Source organism: Euleptes europaea, chromosome 3 (assembly GCF_029931775.1).
Source record: "Euleptes europaea isolate rEulEur1 chromosome 3, rEulEur1.hap1, whole genome shotgun sequence".
Classification (NCBI taxonomy): domain Eukaryota; kingdom Metazoa; phylum Chordata; class Lepidosauria; order Squamata; family Sphaerodactylidae; genus Euleptes; species Euleptes europaea.
Window position 1 is genome coordinate 33,549,721 of NC_079314.1, and position 15,828 is coordinate 33,565,548.

A 15,828-nucleotide genomic window follows, 5' to 3' on the forward strand; every position below is an offset into this window, starting at 1 on the left:
GCCCAGGGTCAAGCAACCCTGCTAAGATTTAACGTTCAGCATTCAGGCAGCCTCGCACTCGTTCTGTGGGCACGTCCGGACAGCGCTCACCGAAGCACAGGCAGAGTCTCCTGGAGGCGCAGCTGAGGCAAAGCTACGTGAACAAGGAAACGCGCCCCGGCCTTGGAGACACCCCAAAGCTCAGACCGTTTCCAGTGTCTCCTCTGCATGCCATATGTAGAGGTTAACTGAACCTCGCTCGGCTCTGCCCTGGGCGATGCTCGTCCCCAGACTGAGCTCTAAATATACAAAGCAACCACCTAGAGCACAGACATCCAGAGCGTGAACGGCGTGCCTTTGGGTCAGCTCTGGCTGACCGCAACCTCGCCGTACGGAGTATGACTCTGGGCCAAAAGACGGGCTCCCCGGGGTGTGTTTTGTGTCTCCACTGGCAAGATCAGAAATTAATTCTGGAATACGTTCCCACAGACATCGGGAAGGATCACGTCTGGGCAGGTTGGGCACGGCGCCGCGGCAGAACGAGAAAGGGAGAGGCGGGTCAGAGCGACGGCCTCGGGCCCTTTCAGGAAAAGCTTTACCTTCTTGGAACAGATTACAGGCCCTAGAATAGAACCCCAGACAGCAGGCTTAGGTGTAAAGCCACTGTTTATGCCGGTGACCCAGTCAAGGAAATCGGCGAGCGGTTCAGGAGCAAAAAAGCTGAGGGTTCGAACCACTAAGGATAATGGGTGGGCGCAGATACTAGAGAACTTTGCTTTCTGACGTTCGGTCTGTGGCAGCGTTTCTTAGATGCATCTACACCCAGGTTCTGCAGAGAAGCCCCTATCCCTAGGTCATTTTGATACTCTTCCCACCCGGCTGTCAAAATCATTTAATCTGACAAAGGGGATGAACCAAGAACCAGTTCACAGGCTATTTACTCAGCGCGGAAATCCTAGCAGGATGACCCAACATCCTCTTCCCAGACCACCAGCCAGCATGAACTCCACCAGCCAGTGTGGTGTACTTTTTGGCAGGTCAGACTAGGATCTGGGAGAGCCAGGTTCAAATCCCCGCTTCTACCGTGGAAGCTTGCTGGGTGACCTTGGGCCAGTCACACACTCTTAGCCTAACCTACCTCACAGGGCTGTTGCCAAGATAAAATGGAGGAGAGGGCAAGGAGGTAAGCTGTTTTGGATCCCCACTGAGGAGAAAGGCAGGGTATAAATGAAGTAAATAAGTACATGTAAATAGCTCAGCCCCTGCTCAGAGGGTTGGACCCCAGCACAACATAACTGCCCTGCTGCACTCTCACTTCACAAAGCAACTTCTGCTCCTCATCTAGAAGTCTAAGCAATGTATTAATGACCAGAATAGGCCTCAATAGAAACCTATCTGTCTTTTTAGAGAGATGCCCCTCCTTCTTATTTTTCCATCTATTGCACCTAATACCAAGAGCTGGTCAAAGTGGTTGTCCTTTTTTGGTTTTGCACTGCAGTTCCTTAATTTGTAAAAAACAAAACAAAAACCTTATATGCCTTCCCTTCTCACAGGCAGAGATCCCCAAATAGGTGCCCACTAAAGCATTTTTGGTGGCTGCTCGTTGCTTTGCATCCTGACCCCTTTCATACACCTCCCTTTCTCCCTGTGAAGTTCATCTTGTCCTCTTTCACCCTGTTCACACGCTTTCCTTTTCTGCTTCTCTCACGTTCCACATTCCTTCTTTCCCATTTCAACATTCATCTCTCTCTCTCTCTCTCTCACTGCCCTTATTGCCCCAGGATATCTGGTTTGGAAATGTTCTGAAGGCAACAAGGGGATATAAAGGCTGCCAAGAGGGCAATGGGATGGGGTGCAGGAGAACCAAGTTCTGGACACCTCCCAGGAAGCCTGACCAGTACAGCTGCAGCTTAGGGGGCAGTGAGTTCCCATGTCAGCTCCATTTTTCTGAAACAGGGGAATTTGCCCTGACCTGAGTGTCCCAGGCTAGCCTGATTTTGTCCGATTTTGGAAGCTAAGTAAGGTCAGCCCCGGTTAGTACTGGGATGGGAGACTGTCGGGGAAATCCAAGACCCCAACCCAATTAGGTCCAATAGGCTTGGAGTTGAATTCAAGAAATGAAAACTCAGAGAGAATCCAAAAAATGTTTATTGGCAAAAGCAGTTTGTGCAAACGGGAGAGGTGGATTTAACTCCAAAGGTTAGGCGGCAATCGCTCTCTCAAATAAGGGAGGAAGACAGGAGTTGCTGTGCAGAGGCAGGCAATGGGAAACTACCTCTGATTGTCCCTTGCCTTGAAAACCCTAACACAGTGGTTCCCAAACTGTGCTCCACGGAGCACTTGGTGCTCTGCGAAACATCTCCTAGTGTTCAGTGAAGAGATTGGAAAGAAAAATACTACTATCATTCGGTTTAGTATATAGGTGCTAGGTGAAAATTAGTGCTCCGTGACGAATTTCTCTCCTGAAAAGTGCTCCATGACTCAAAAAGTTTGGGAACTGCTGCCCTAAAGGGTTGCCATAAGTCAGCTGCAACTTGACAGCACTTTCCACAATCAGAGGCATGTGGTTTCTTGACACAACTCTGCCATGACAGCAGTTCAACCTCCAACAGGAAGGGGAGAGGAGACAGGGACCCCCACTACAGGAAGTGAAAGTAAATATGAGCCAGCCAAAAGAAATGAGCAAAGAGGCAGCAAAGGATGGTGGTTTCCACCCTGCTCATCTAAACCCAGGAACGCCCCCCCTTCTAGCACAGGCTACATTTAAAATACCTTCACACTCACCAACTGCCCTCCCCAATAAAAACCTGCTGCACGCAAGCTGAGGGATTCCCCAGGAATGGTTTCAGTTGGATTCCACCATCAGTCCCATAAAGACTTTTTTATGGTAACTAAGAGCATGCATACACCACAATTTGTTTCAAATGGATTAATATTGTGTAAGCATGTGTGAAGGTGCTGTCCAGTAGCAGATGACTCATGGTGGCCCACTAGAGTTTTCAAGGCAAGGGATGAACAGAGGTGGTTTTCCTTTGCCTGCCTCTGAACAGTGACCCTGTTATTCCTTGGTGGTCTCCCAACTAATATTAACCAAGGCCAACCCTGCTTAATGTCTGAGATCTGGCACAATCGGGATAGCCTGGGCCATAGGGAGCTCCAAAAACCACCATATTATTTGACACTGATACCTTCCATTTCCCCTTGCCTCCAAACATGACATTTAATTGAATTTTTTTATTTTAAAAGTATGTATGGTGGGAACTCTGCTCATGACCAGAGTTTCATCCCGACGGAAGTCGGTCTCAGGTATCCGGCTCAAGGTTGACTCAGCCTTCCATCCTTCCGAGGTCGGTAAAATGAGTCCCCAGCTTGCTAGGGGTAAAGTGTAGATGACTGGGGAAGGCAATGGCAAACCACCCCGTAAACACAGTCTGCCTAGTAAACGTCAGGATGTGACGTCACCCCATGGGTCAGTAATGACCCGGTGCTTGCACAGGGGACTACCTTTACCTTTATGGTGGGAAGACTAGGGTCAGGGCCCCCATGATAGCCATTTGGTGGTGGGACTCCCAAAATTCCAACAGGTGCCCAAAAGTTCAACAAGTGGAGTGGAGGAGAACTGATTTTCTACTACCTCCCAAGGCAAGGCATGATTTAAAAAAAAACATTAAAAAGCAGCATCATAGGATATGGCCCCTTCAAGCAGTGGGTACCAGTGCTGCATGTGAAGCCCCAGGTCTGAGGGAGAAGACTTAAATTGACATGGTGCAGCCATCACTGCACTGATGTGACCCCACCCGTGCAAATAGAAGCCATTTTGGGAAGCAACTGCTCCTCTTTCTCAACTGTTGTCATGTCCCCCCTGCCCCGCCCTGTGTCCAAAAGCGGCCAAGACCCCATCCCAGGAGGCAGCTCTTCCAAAGAGGGCCCCCATTGTTCCACGGACGGGCGCGCTCTTTGTTCGAGCCCCATCGTTCATTCCTGCCAACACAAACCTCTTCAGTGCTGCCCTATCTACAGTACCCTGGCACTGCCCTCGCACAAAGGGCCCGGGTGCTACGAGAGCATCTGCTGAGCCGCTCTGAAAGGGCTCTGCAGACAAGCCAGGGTCAGAGGAAGCCTCTCTCTCTGGCGCTAGCTCCCCGAGGAGGCCTGCCCTGGTGTGCGCCTCGTGAAGGCGGTCTTTCAGTTCGGAAAGTGGATTTCAGCGCTGAGAGCAGGACTCTGTCCTCTTTATATTTCTCGCTCTAGCTTCAAGATTAGGGGCTTGGTCTCCAGGAAAGGCTGAGGGAGCAGGGAATGTTTAGTCTGGAGAAGGAGGTTGAGGGGGGACATGATCGCTCTCTTTAAGTATTTGAAGGGCTGTCACTTAGAAGAGGGTGGGGAGCTGTTCCTGTTGGCAGAAGAGGATAGGACTCGCAATAATGGGTTTAAATGGCAGGAGGAAAGGTACCGGCTGGATATTAGGAAACATTTTTTTACAGTAAGAGTTGTTCGACAGTGGAATCAGCTACCTAGGGAGGTGGTGAGCTCCCCCTCACTGGCAGTCTTCAAGCAGAGGCTGGACAAGAACTTGTCAGGGATGCTCTAGGCCCATATTGGCGAACCCATGGCACGCGTGCCGGATTGGGCACGCAGAGCCCTCTCTGTGGGCACGTATGGGGAGCCGTTGCCTCTGCCTAGGGTTGTGCCGTATTGCCGCGGTGAGGGCGCTGAGGGCGGTGCTCCTTCTCCCCATGCCCATGCTCCCCATGCCTGCGCTGGCACCCTCCCTCTCCTTGCACCCGGGGCAAGCCCCTCCCTCCACGTGAATAGGAGTTCACTTTTTGAATAATAAGAATTATATGTCAGGGGGGGATCAGGATTTTAGAGATGCTTGGGTGGGGCATGGCCAAAAAAAGGTTGGGAACCACTGATCTAGAGAGCCGTGAGACATTCAAGACCCCCGTGAAGCTGATGTGCTAACCCACCCAAGTGGTTACTCAGTGGCCATTTATGCTTGGTAATTAGCAGTGAGTTCCAGGCTGAAGTGCCCCGCATACTTTTTTTGAGTTTTTCACGCTGAACCGACATTTAGGCACATACCTGCTTTGCATTTCTTAAGAGCCCCTTTAACGCGATCTTTTGTATTTGCTCCGCCCCCGCACCGAATCATTTACTGAAGGAACCATGAAAAATCACAAAAGCGGCTTATCTATGCAAACGACTATTGCCAATGACTATGCAAACGAAGGAGTCAAGGAGCAGGCGAGTGGGGGGTGGAATTTCTCCTTTTACATTGGGACAGTGAATAGGCATTTTAAAGGCTGCATTAAAAAAAAAGAGCTTTGAGCGAGCATCAAAATTGACCCAGCATAAATGGCCAGTTCAACTGCAGAACTTGCCGCTCTGGCCTTGTCCCTAGGGGTGGGCTTTGATTGCATTATTTAATCATGCCCAATTTGCAAAGACACTGGAAATTACCCACCCTCAGGAGAGGCTCTTTGTTAGGACTTAGCAAGAGCCACCACTCTGCCCTTGCCTTCTATCCAGAAGGCATATTCAAATTAATGCAGAGATGCAACAGGCAATTCTCCTTTGAGGCTGTACAATGCCTACTCTTTCAAATTCTTAACAATAAATCTTTTTGGAGGGAAGGGAGCATTCTTGCCTCTTTAATGGAGACTGTAAACCAGGGATCCCCAATGTGGTGCCCATGGGCACTTTTCAGGCACCTGCCAAGTGTTTTAGAAAGTGGGTGCAGCCAGGTGATACTTTTTGCCAAGCAAGGCATCTGATTGGCTGTGCAGATTTTAAAAACCGTTGCTTCAGCAGCAGCTGCCACCACAGCACAAGGATCTCCACTGTGTGACTGAAAGTAAGGGGCAGCAGCCATTTTCTGGCTGGCTCCGCCTCCTGCTGCAGCCATTTTCTGGCTGCACCCACCACACTGTGTCAAAATCTCAAAGTTGCCTACAGGCTTAAAAAGGTTGGGGATCCCTCCTGTAAACTCTGCTGGGCAGGGGCCTCACTGGTCTCCTTCACAGGCTTAGCCCACTCCCAGTGCTAAAGTACCTGTGCAAGCACCGGGTCATTCCCCACCCCTGTGCAAGCACGTCACATTCCGACATTTACTAGGCAGACTCTGTTTATGGGGTGGTTTGCCAGTGCCTTCCACTCGTTTTACCGACCCCGGAAGGATGGAAGGCTGAGTCAACCTTGAGCCAGCTACCTGAAACCAAGTTCTGCCGCCCAGAAATGTGGGCTTAGGATTTCTGCTCCCAGGGGAGGCTGCAGCTGAAACTCCTCTTAGGCTACTCCCTCCTTGGGGACTTCTCCTGTGGACTGTGCTTGCAGAGCTTCTGGCCAACTCCCTTCGTGCCGGATCAGAGGTGAAAGTGTTGTGGAGGAGTCTCTGAGCAGATGCTCCACTCTCAGGAAGGGTTGGCGCTAACTCCGCCTTTAAGATGGCCAAGCTAAGCTTTGCATTTCTTCCTTGTTTAGCACTGCAATTCGAAGAAGAAGAAGAGTTGGTTTTTATATGCTGACTTTCTCTACCACTTAAGGAAGAATCAAACCGGCTTACAATCACCTTCCCTTCCTCTCCCCACAATAGACACCCTGTGAGGTTGGTGGAGCTGAGAGTGTGTGACTAGCCCAAGGTCACCCAGCTGGCTTCATGTCTAGGAGTGGGGAATCCAACCCGGTTCACCAGATTAGCCTCCGCCACTCGTGTGGAGGAGTGGGGAATCAAACCCGGTTCTCCAGATCAGAGTCCACCGCTCTTAACCACTGTACAATGCTGGCTCCCTGGGAAGAGGGCAGCCTGCCATGACTGTGGTGCTGCTGCTTCTGAGAAGGGTGGCAGTGAGGGCGGAGCCAGTAGAGAATGGGTGGGGACAGGGCAGGTGGATACCATCTGTGCCTGCTCTCATTCTACTTGTTGCTGCTTTTTTGGGGGCATGGGGTGGGGTTTGATACCCCTGCATGGAAGTGTCCTTCCAGCAGATGAGGAGCCTGGGAAGGGGGAGAACCAAGAAATTCTGGGTATGCCTCATGCCCGTCTTGGATAAATTGGTCGAAAGCACTGGGGTTATTAAATATAGAGAAGAACAAGCCTTGCGGAGAAAGAATGAGAAAAGGCGAGTCTTATCAACTGTTGGGAATTCTTTGCAAGCAGCACCAAAGTTGTAGGACAGGTGTTATCTGGTAGACTTCTGAATTTACGGTCAAAACAGATCCTTGCCAAAAGCTCTTAAGTAAATCCAGCAGTTGCTAGGTATTATTATTATTTAGACTTTCATGCTGCCCTTTCCTGACCAGATCGGGCTCAGAGCAGCTCACAACAGTTTTACACAATTAAAACCAATCATAATATACAATTTAAAACTAATCCAGGATTTTATTAACCTCATATTATATATCTGTGGTATCCTTGACATGTTTGTAATGGCCTATGGCTAAATGCAAATAAAACCATTCATTCAATTTAAAACTATAACATCATTTAAAAATCCAAGGCGCCCTTAATTCATACAACGATAACAATAAAGCCATAGCAGGAACCAAACAAGAGGGAAATATAAAGGGATGAACATATTTCAACAAAAAATAATAAACATATCCAGCAAATATAAAAAGGGAAAGGAGGAAAGGGAGGCCAGCAAGATGGAAAACCATTGCTGTCCTCAACCATATGCCTGGTGGAACATCTCAGTCTTACAGGCCCTGCAGAATTGCTTCAAGTCCCACAGGGCCCAGATCTCACTTGGCAGAGCGTTCCACCAGGTAGGAGCCATAGCTGAGAAGGTCCTTGCCCTGGCTGAAGACAGCCGGACACTTTCCGGGCCATTTCGGGGTATTTCTTCTTACGGATGGAAAGCTAAATCAACAGGCCAGGAAGCAGAGAGTGGTTGCCCCCCCCCAACCACAGTGGAGGGAAACAAGCAGGGTGGTCCCCCCAAGGATCTGTATGTAGACTGGAGCTATTTCAGTGTTTCAGCCATAATCTGTGGCCAAGGGAGGTAAGGACATCAAACGATTCAGGATTTATAGAGCCAAGCAGACTTCCAAAGGAGTCTGTGAACAACAAAACACTTTTGTTTTTAGGGGGCATTTAAACTTCCCAATGTAATTTTTTAAGGATTTCAGCTTTTTCTGCAAACACGGGGGGGGGGGGGTGTCCCCCAAGTTTGCACAACTATCTGATTTATGTCAGTGTAGCCCCAATCTGCACATTTAAGTATCCACACATTAGGCCACAATTTCTTATTAAACAATAAGATTAAGGAAGAGGTTGAAAATAAAACGGCTGCTATGGTATTGTCCCTGTGTAAAGCAACAGCCAGAGTGGTGCAGTGCTTAAGGTGTCAGACAAGGATCTGGGAAACCCAGGTTCGAATTCCCACTCTTACTGGGTGACCTTGGACCAGTCACAAATTCTCAGCCTCGACCCTGGCAAGTATTTGAATGGTAGACCTCCAAGGAAAGCCAGTTTCGTGATGGAGAGGCAGGCAATGGCAAACTACCTCTGAACGTCTCTTGCCTTGAAAACCCTATGGGGTCGCCATAAGTCAGCTGTGACTTGACACACACACACACACACACACACACACACAATCAATAGCATGCCTGCATTTGGAATTCTATATATCTTTTTGATCTCTGCGTCCCAACTAAGAGGTTGGAGCAGGTTCCCTTTCAATACAGGCTAAAGCGGTTGAGGCTTTTCGGAGGAGCATAAAGTCATGAATAACGCGGAAGAGGAGGCAGAGAAATGTGTGTGGCCATTTATGAATGGAAGTTTTTGCCTTGGGTTTGCCACTCTATAGATCAGTGGTTCCCAACCTTTTTTTGACCAGGGACCACTAGGACTTTTTTGTTTGGTGCAGGGACCCCAAGGTCCAAAATAAAAATTCAGAGAATTTGAAAATAAACTTTAATCATAACTGTTACTTAAACATTAAACTTAGAATAATATTTGAATATGTTTTTTTATAATAAAGAGCTTTTAATTGAAAATATTAATTTATTATGGGTTTATAACTTTGTTTCGCGGACCATAATTTAGTTCTTGCGGACCCCTGGGGGTCCATGGACCCCCGGTTGGGAACCAGTGCTATAGATGCACATTTTCCCTATCTGAATTCTCAGAACTCTACATGGGGGCTTATTGTTGAGTTTTAAGAATTTGGATGGGGAAAACGTGGAGAGCAGCAAATCCAAAGCAAAACCTTCCATGCATAAATGGCCTGTGTGTGTCTCTCTCCCTCTCCCTCTCTCATCATATTCGAACTCACCCAATGAAATTGCCTGGCGGTAGATTTAGGACAGCACATTACTCGGGTGAAAAAGGGCCTGCCGGAAACCAGCAAAAGGACCCTCATGGCCAGACAGCAAACCCCAGCAGGCGCTGCGGAGTGGAGCCATTCCCGGAACTCCGCGCTCTCCGGGCACAATCTCCGTGCAGACTGGGAGAATTGAGCTGGTCAAACAGAGGAAATGACCACCCCGCTCCCGCCGCCGCCGGGTTGCTGCGCCCTCCCAAGCCCTGCATTAGAGGTACTATAGGCCGTTTATGCATGGGAGGTTTTGCCTTGGATTGGCCGCTCTCTAGATGCACATTTCCCCCATCTGAATTCTCCAAACTCTGCATGGGGGGCTTATTGTTGAGTTTTGAGAATTTGGATGGGGGAAGCGTGCATCTAGAGAGGGGCCAACCCAAGGCAACACCTCCCACGCATCAAAGGCACTCGTTCCTAGCTCTCGGTTTTTTAAGGTCCCCGGATCTTCCATAGTCAGGGGAAGTCTACCTTGCTGTCTCAGTACCAACTCGGCGCCTGCCCGGGAGGCACGCCGACCGTGCTCAGGTAGGCGCTCTCCTCGTCGCCTAGCCGACGCACCGAAACCCCGACCCTCGGGTTAGCCCAAGGCCGGCCTGCGCTCTGCCCGTGCTCAGAGGCGCCCTCGCCGGCGAGCGCCGGCTTACCTGCATGGAGTCCGCGCTGATGATCTCGCCGCCCAGCCGGAGCCCGAGCTGCAGCGCCAGCCGGGACTTGCCGGTGCCCGTCGCCCCCAGGACCACCACCAGAGGCAACTGCCGCGCCGCCGCCCCCGCCATGGCCGGTTTGCACGGGGAGGGACGGAGCCGCGCAGGCAGGCAGGCGAGCGGGGCCTCTCCGTGCCGCTTGACCCGGGAAGAGGACGGGAAGAGGCGGAGCGCTGGCGGGTGGCGGGGCCGGGCCGGGCGGTCCCTTTCTTCCCCAGGGTGGGCGGCAGCTGCTGGCCCGGGAAGGGAGCTCCGGCGGCCAGTCGCTCCTAGAAGCCCGTGGCGAATGCTTGCTAGAGAGCCGGAGGTGCCCGGGGACGGATGCAGCCGCACGTGTACTTTGCACATGCCCAGAGGCATTTCTCTCTGTGTGTGTGTTAAGTGCCGTCAAGTCGCTTCCGACTCATGGCGACCCTATGAATGAAAGTCCTCCAAAATGTCCCACCTTTGACAGCCTTGCTCAGATCTTGCAAACTGAAGGCTGTGGCTTCCTTTATTGAGCCCACCCATCTCTTGTTGGGTCTTCCTCTTTTCCTGCTGCCCTCCACTTTTCCTAGCGTGACTGTCTTTTCCAGTGACTCTTGTCGTCTCATGACGTGACCAAAATACGACAGCTTCAGTTTAGTCATGTTAGCTTCTAGGGTCAGTTCAGGCTTGATTTGATCTATAACCCACTGATTTGGTTTTTTTTTGGCAGTCCACGGAATCCGTAGAAAAGTAGAGGGCAGCAGGAAAAGAGGAAGACCCAACAAGAGATGGATTGACTCAATAAAGGAAGCCACAGCCTTCAATTTGCAAGATCTGAGCAAGGCTGTCAAAGATAGGACATTTTGGAGGACTTTCATTCATAGGGTCGCCATGAGTCGGAAGCGACTTGACGGCACTTAACACACACACACGGAATCCGTAACGCTCTCCTCCAACACCACATTTCAAAGGAATCTATTTCTTCAAAGGAATCTATTTTCTTCCTATCAGCTTTCTTCACTGTCCAGCTTTCACACCCATACATAGTAATAGGGAATACGATGGCATTAATTAATCTAGTCTTGGCACTTAATCTAGAGCACTGGTTCCCAACCAGGGGTCCATGGACCCCCAGGGGTCCGCGAGAACTAAATTAAGGTCCACGAAACAAAGTTATAAACCCATAATAAATTAATATTTTCAATTAAAAGTTCTCTATTATAAAAATATATTCAAATATTATTCTAAGTTTAATGTTTAACTAACAGTTATGATTAAAGTTTATTTTCAAATTCTCGGAATTTTTATTTTGAACCTTGGGGTCCCTGCACCGAACAAAAAAGTCCTAGTGGTCCCTGGTCAAAAAAAGGTTGGGGACCACTGATCTAGAGGCACTTCTACTGTGTTCTTTAAACCGCAGAACAGGAAGATGCTGCACGCATGCTCAGAGGCACAGTTTCCCTTGGAGCATTTCTTGGAGGGGAGGGGCTGTGACTCAGTGGTAGAGGAAGGGCGCAGGTTCAATCCCTGGCATCTCCAGTTAAAGGGACTAGGCAAGTCGGTGATGGGAAAGACCCCTGCCTGAGACCGTGGAGAGCCGCTGTTGGTCTGAGTAGATTTTGATGGACCAAGGGTCTGGTTCAGTAGAAGGCAGCTTCATGTGTTCAACGAAATTAATTGCACTGAGAAAAAAGGGAGGTGCTGGCTCCTTTAGTGAAGAATACTCAGCACATACTGAGAGATACCAAGCGCTGCCAAAAGTGAACGACCCCGGACTCAATTTTGTGTGCATGAATAGGTAGGTTGTGTTTGCAACATCGCATAGATCCGGATCTGCTGGGCTCCAGGCCTTGACTGTTGGCTTTAGGCCATTCTTTCTTAACCAACACCACCCCTCCATGGTCATGTTGCGCTTGATACTGTTTTGTGAGCGAGAAGGAGGTCTCAAAGTAATTTCCCCCCCCCCCTTCTAACTGGCTTATGAAATGGTAACAAAAATCAGACTGGTTTTAAACTTCCCTGATGAGGGCCCTTGTGCCTGTTTCTTTCTCAGCAAGTGGAATGTCATCTTAATTGTATCATCATAACCAAGCATGAAATGTGAAAATATTTGTCCTAAAAAGCCCCACGTGAAATAACTTGGACCAGAAGGATGTGGGTTCACCTGGAGGGAGAGAAAAGAAAATGCATCAGACCTTTAACCTTGTGCCCTTGGATTACATATGGGTCCCATCCATGCCTCACCTGCATTAGTTTTCTTTTCCAAAGGTGACAATGAATGTTCTCCTGCCTCCTTGCTGGGAAAAAGACGGGCGTTTTCCACTTGGTGTGAAGGGCTGGCATTGGATTGTTTAGGATCAGGGGCAGAAGTCAGGCTGAACTGGGGCTATGAGAGCCCAATGCAAGCTTTAAAAAAAGGAGGATTGGTACCTTTGAAAATGGACCACCGCTCTACTTAGCCGTGACATTGTTAGCTGGGGAAATTCATTGCAGGTCCTAGTCTTTTCTCCCTTGTTGCTTGGATTTCATTCCATTGCAGGCCTGAGAACCTATTTTTCTTGATGGCAAAGTGACATCTCCTAGCTATGGTTGCCAGCCTACAGATGGGACCTGGAGAGTCCCTGTAATTATACCTGATTTCCAGGCTACATAGCTCAGTTTCCTTGGAGGAAATGTCTGCTTTCAAGAGTAAATTCCATAGCATTATACTCTGCTGAGGTTCCTCCCCCAAATCTTACCCACCCCAGGCTCCCCTCCCCAATCTCCAGGCATTTTCCAACCCAAGTTGGCAAACCTGTGTCCTAGCTGATCTCATGCTTGGACCATCCTTGGTCTTCCTGTGTGTCTTTATTTATCACAACTTTTATACGCCCCTTTCCCCATGGACTTGTACAGATGCTGCAATTGTATTGCCCTTGAAACCATTGGTTTCATCTAAGGGTGTCTAATCATATCTGTGGGGTGGGGCTGATAGTGTGAAATAAATTTTGACGGGTGGGCAAAGTGAGGAAAGGGATTCACATGGCAACAATACTGGAAGTGAGAAAATTGTATGTGGCACCCGGGTGGGATGCCCTTGGGAAAGGATGAGGAGATTACCTTGCGATCAAAGACCAGGAGAAAGGAACTGTTACTGTAGCAACAGAAAAAGTCAGGAAGGAAAAAAGATGGGGATACAGTTGCCAGGGTGATGAAAGCTATTGCCAAGGTAACAGAAGGGGTTCTGTGATTTTCTGCCATGGCAACAGAGGGAGGGGAGACGGCTCTTCTCCTAGCAACACACATCTCTCCCCATGGCAACAGGGCAAGCAGGGGTCCCCTGTTCAAAAGCGAGAGATGTTATTGGAGGAAATAGGATTATAGCTGCCACGGTAAAGCTGGCAGTGAAAATTTACTAGCCTGGGTGTGGGCACGCCTCCTTGTCGTCCTACAGCAAAACAATATGAAAAATATGGTGCTTTTGCTCACCTGGGTTTTTGTTTTTAAAAGGCTTACCGAGCCGGGATAAAAGCCTTCCTTGGCTAAAGTGTAAAACTGTGCTGTGACAGAGTAAGTATGTGTGTGTGTGTATAACTATACCATCTATCTCCAAAGGATGCTCTGGGGAAGCAATATAGAAGCAAAACTGGACTTTTGGTGAAACTGGGACTCTTGTTAATAGCCAGTGTCTGGCAGAGAAGAAAGTGAGTAGAAATAATTTTCAATTGTTTGAAGCCGGGCCTGAGAGCGCCGAAAGCATTACAACACTTGAAATGGTAAGAAGTCTGCTGCAGAAAATCCCTGTGGCATTTGCAATGGAAGCAAAAAATTACTCATGAGAAGTCAGGAAAGTGCAAGCAACACAGACAAGGAGCATGGAAAATATCATCCCAGTCACAAAACAAAGGGATTAAAAGAAGAGTTGGTTTTTATATGCCAACTTCTCTACCACTTAAGGAAGAATCAAACCGGCTTACAATCACCTTCCCTTCCCCTCCGCAGAACAGACACCCTGTGAGGTAGGTGGGGCTGAGAGAGCTGTGACTAGCCCAAGGTTACCCAACCAGCTTCATGTGTAGGAGTGGGGAAACAAACCCAGTTCACCACATTAGCCTCCCCCGCTCATGTGGAGGAGTGGGGAATCAAACCCGGTTCTCTGGATCAGACTCCACCGCTCCAAACCACCGCTCTTAACATCTACACCACGCTGGCTTAACCTCTACACCATGCTGGCTGAAACATCAGAGCCAGTGTTATATACTGGTTATAGCGTCTGAATAAGATCCAGGAGACCCAAGTTCAACTCCTACCTCTGCTCTGGAAGCTTTCTGGGTGACCTTTGGCCAGTGACATACTCAGCCTAATCTACCTCACAGGATTGTTGTGAGGATAAAATGGAGGACAGGAGAATGATGTAAGCTGTTTTGTGTCCCCGTTGAGGAGCAAGGTGGGTTATGATGTTAACAGCCAAAATTCAGTTTATAACAGCTCACCAAAAAAGGATGATCACTGTGGCTCCTACTTCATCTGATATTGCGGCAGCTCTTTGGGCAGGAGTCAGAACTGCTTGTTCGCTATTTAAGCTACCATTAAATATTACAAGTGCAGGGAGCTATGGGGCTGGCAAGAGGGTACTCCTCTAGCGAAGTAAACAAAAAGAATGTTGTTACCACTCCAGATAAAAAAAAAAAAAAAAACCCTGAACCTACCCTCCAACCTGTCTTAGTTTGACAATACCAATGCTTTTGGGGTGTAGTGCCAAGCAGAATGGTATGGCACACTACTATCCGTCTCACACAGTAGGGGGTTGCTGTAACCCTGGTGTGGTCTAGCAACATTTTAAAGACAAACAGATGGATAAATGTTAAGACTTTAGGTACAACCAGTCTCCTTTTTGTTTTGCCGCCACAGACTCACACAACTACCTCTGGAATTTGTCTTAATAGGAAGTTGCCTCCCTGACTCAGGTCACACCCATCTCATCCAGCATTTGGTTTCCAGCAATTTCCCACCAGATACCTATGGGGCATAAAACTGAGGACCCATCTCCTACTGGTTGCCCCAAAATCTGATATACTTACTCTGTAAGGGGAAGTTCCATTCCTTAGTTATAGAGGCCCTCCCTCCATAAACCTGTGGTATGTGGCGCACAAGATGCTTACAGGACTGTGGGTATGAGAAGTCCTTGAGCCAAACCTTCAAGGCATGTGCAACTGGGGAAAGCAAACTATACTTTGGAGAAGGGACTATATAATTCAATACTAGTGCACGCAGAACGTTCCAGGTTTAAATCCATGACATCTTTAATTATACGGTCTCAGGTAGCTGGGAAGGACTCTGACTCAAAAGTCTGGGAATCGTCTGTTTTTCAGCACAGACAACCTGAGCCCAGGAGCCTGCCTCAATAGGACTCACATTTTTACATCCCAGCTGTGCCTTCTAGCTACTGAAGTCTGGAGGCGCCTGACCTACATACTTCCTTTTGCAACATGACCTCTGCTGAGTCCCAGCTTCTCCTCAGCCTCATCAAACAAGAATGCTTTCCCATCTCCTCCTATCCCTGAATTGCTTGGTCATCATGCATGTCAACATACCCTACCAGCGTTGCAAAACGCATGGTTGGAATTTCTAGAGCTTCTTGCTGAATCATCTTGAGAGAAGAGAGAAAAATAAGTTCCTCGCTGGGCCTTTTGCCTAGCTCCCTTCCCTGCACAAACGCAGTTACATTTTAGAGAGGAATTTGCTTTCATTTATTATCGGGAATTATAACTTATGGGGTGCTTTGCAGAGCATTTAAGTCAGGCCTAAGCTAAAGCTATACTTAGGGGTCTTTTAGACAGAAAGGTGTGTGTAAAGTGCCGTCAAGTCGCAGCCGA

General features: G+C 48.7%; 1 protein-coding gene across 1 annotated transcript in view; it reads right to left on the reverse strand.

Annotated features, from left to right (window-relative positions):
• The window catches only part of TRIT1 (tRNA isopentenyltransferase 1), a 28,081-nt gene extending 18,003 nt beyond the window's left edge, over window positions 1-10,078 (reverse strand). Inside the window, exon 1 of the mRNA XM_056846984.1 lies at window positions 9,947-10,078. Coding sequence (XP_056702962.1) covers window positions 9,947-10,078 — 132 coding nt within the window. The remainder of the gene's footprint in view (window positions 1-9,946) is intronic.
• Between the last annotated feature and the right edge of the window lie 5,750 nt (window positions 10,079-15,828).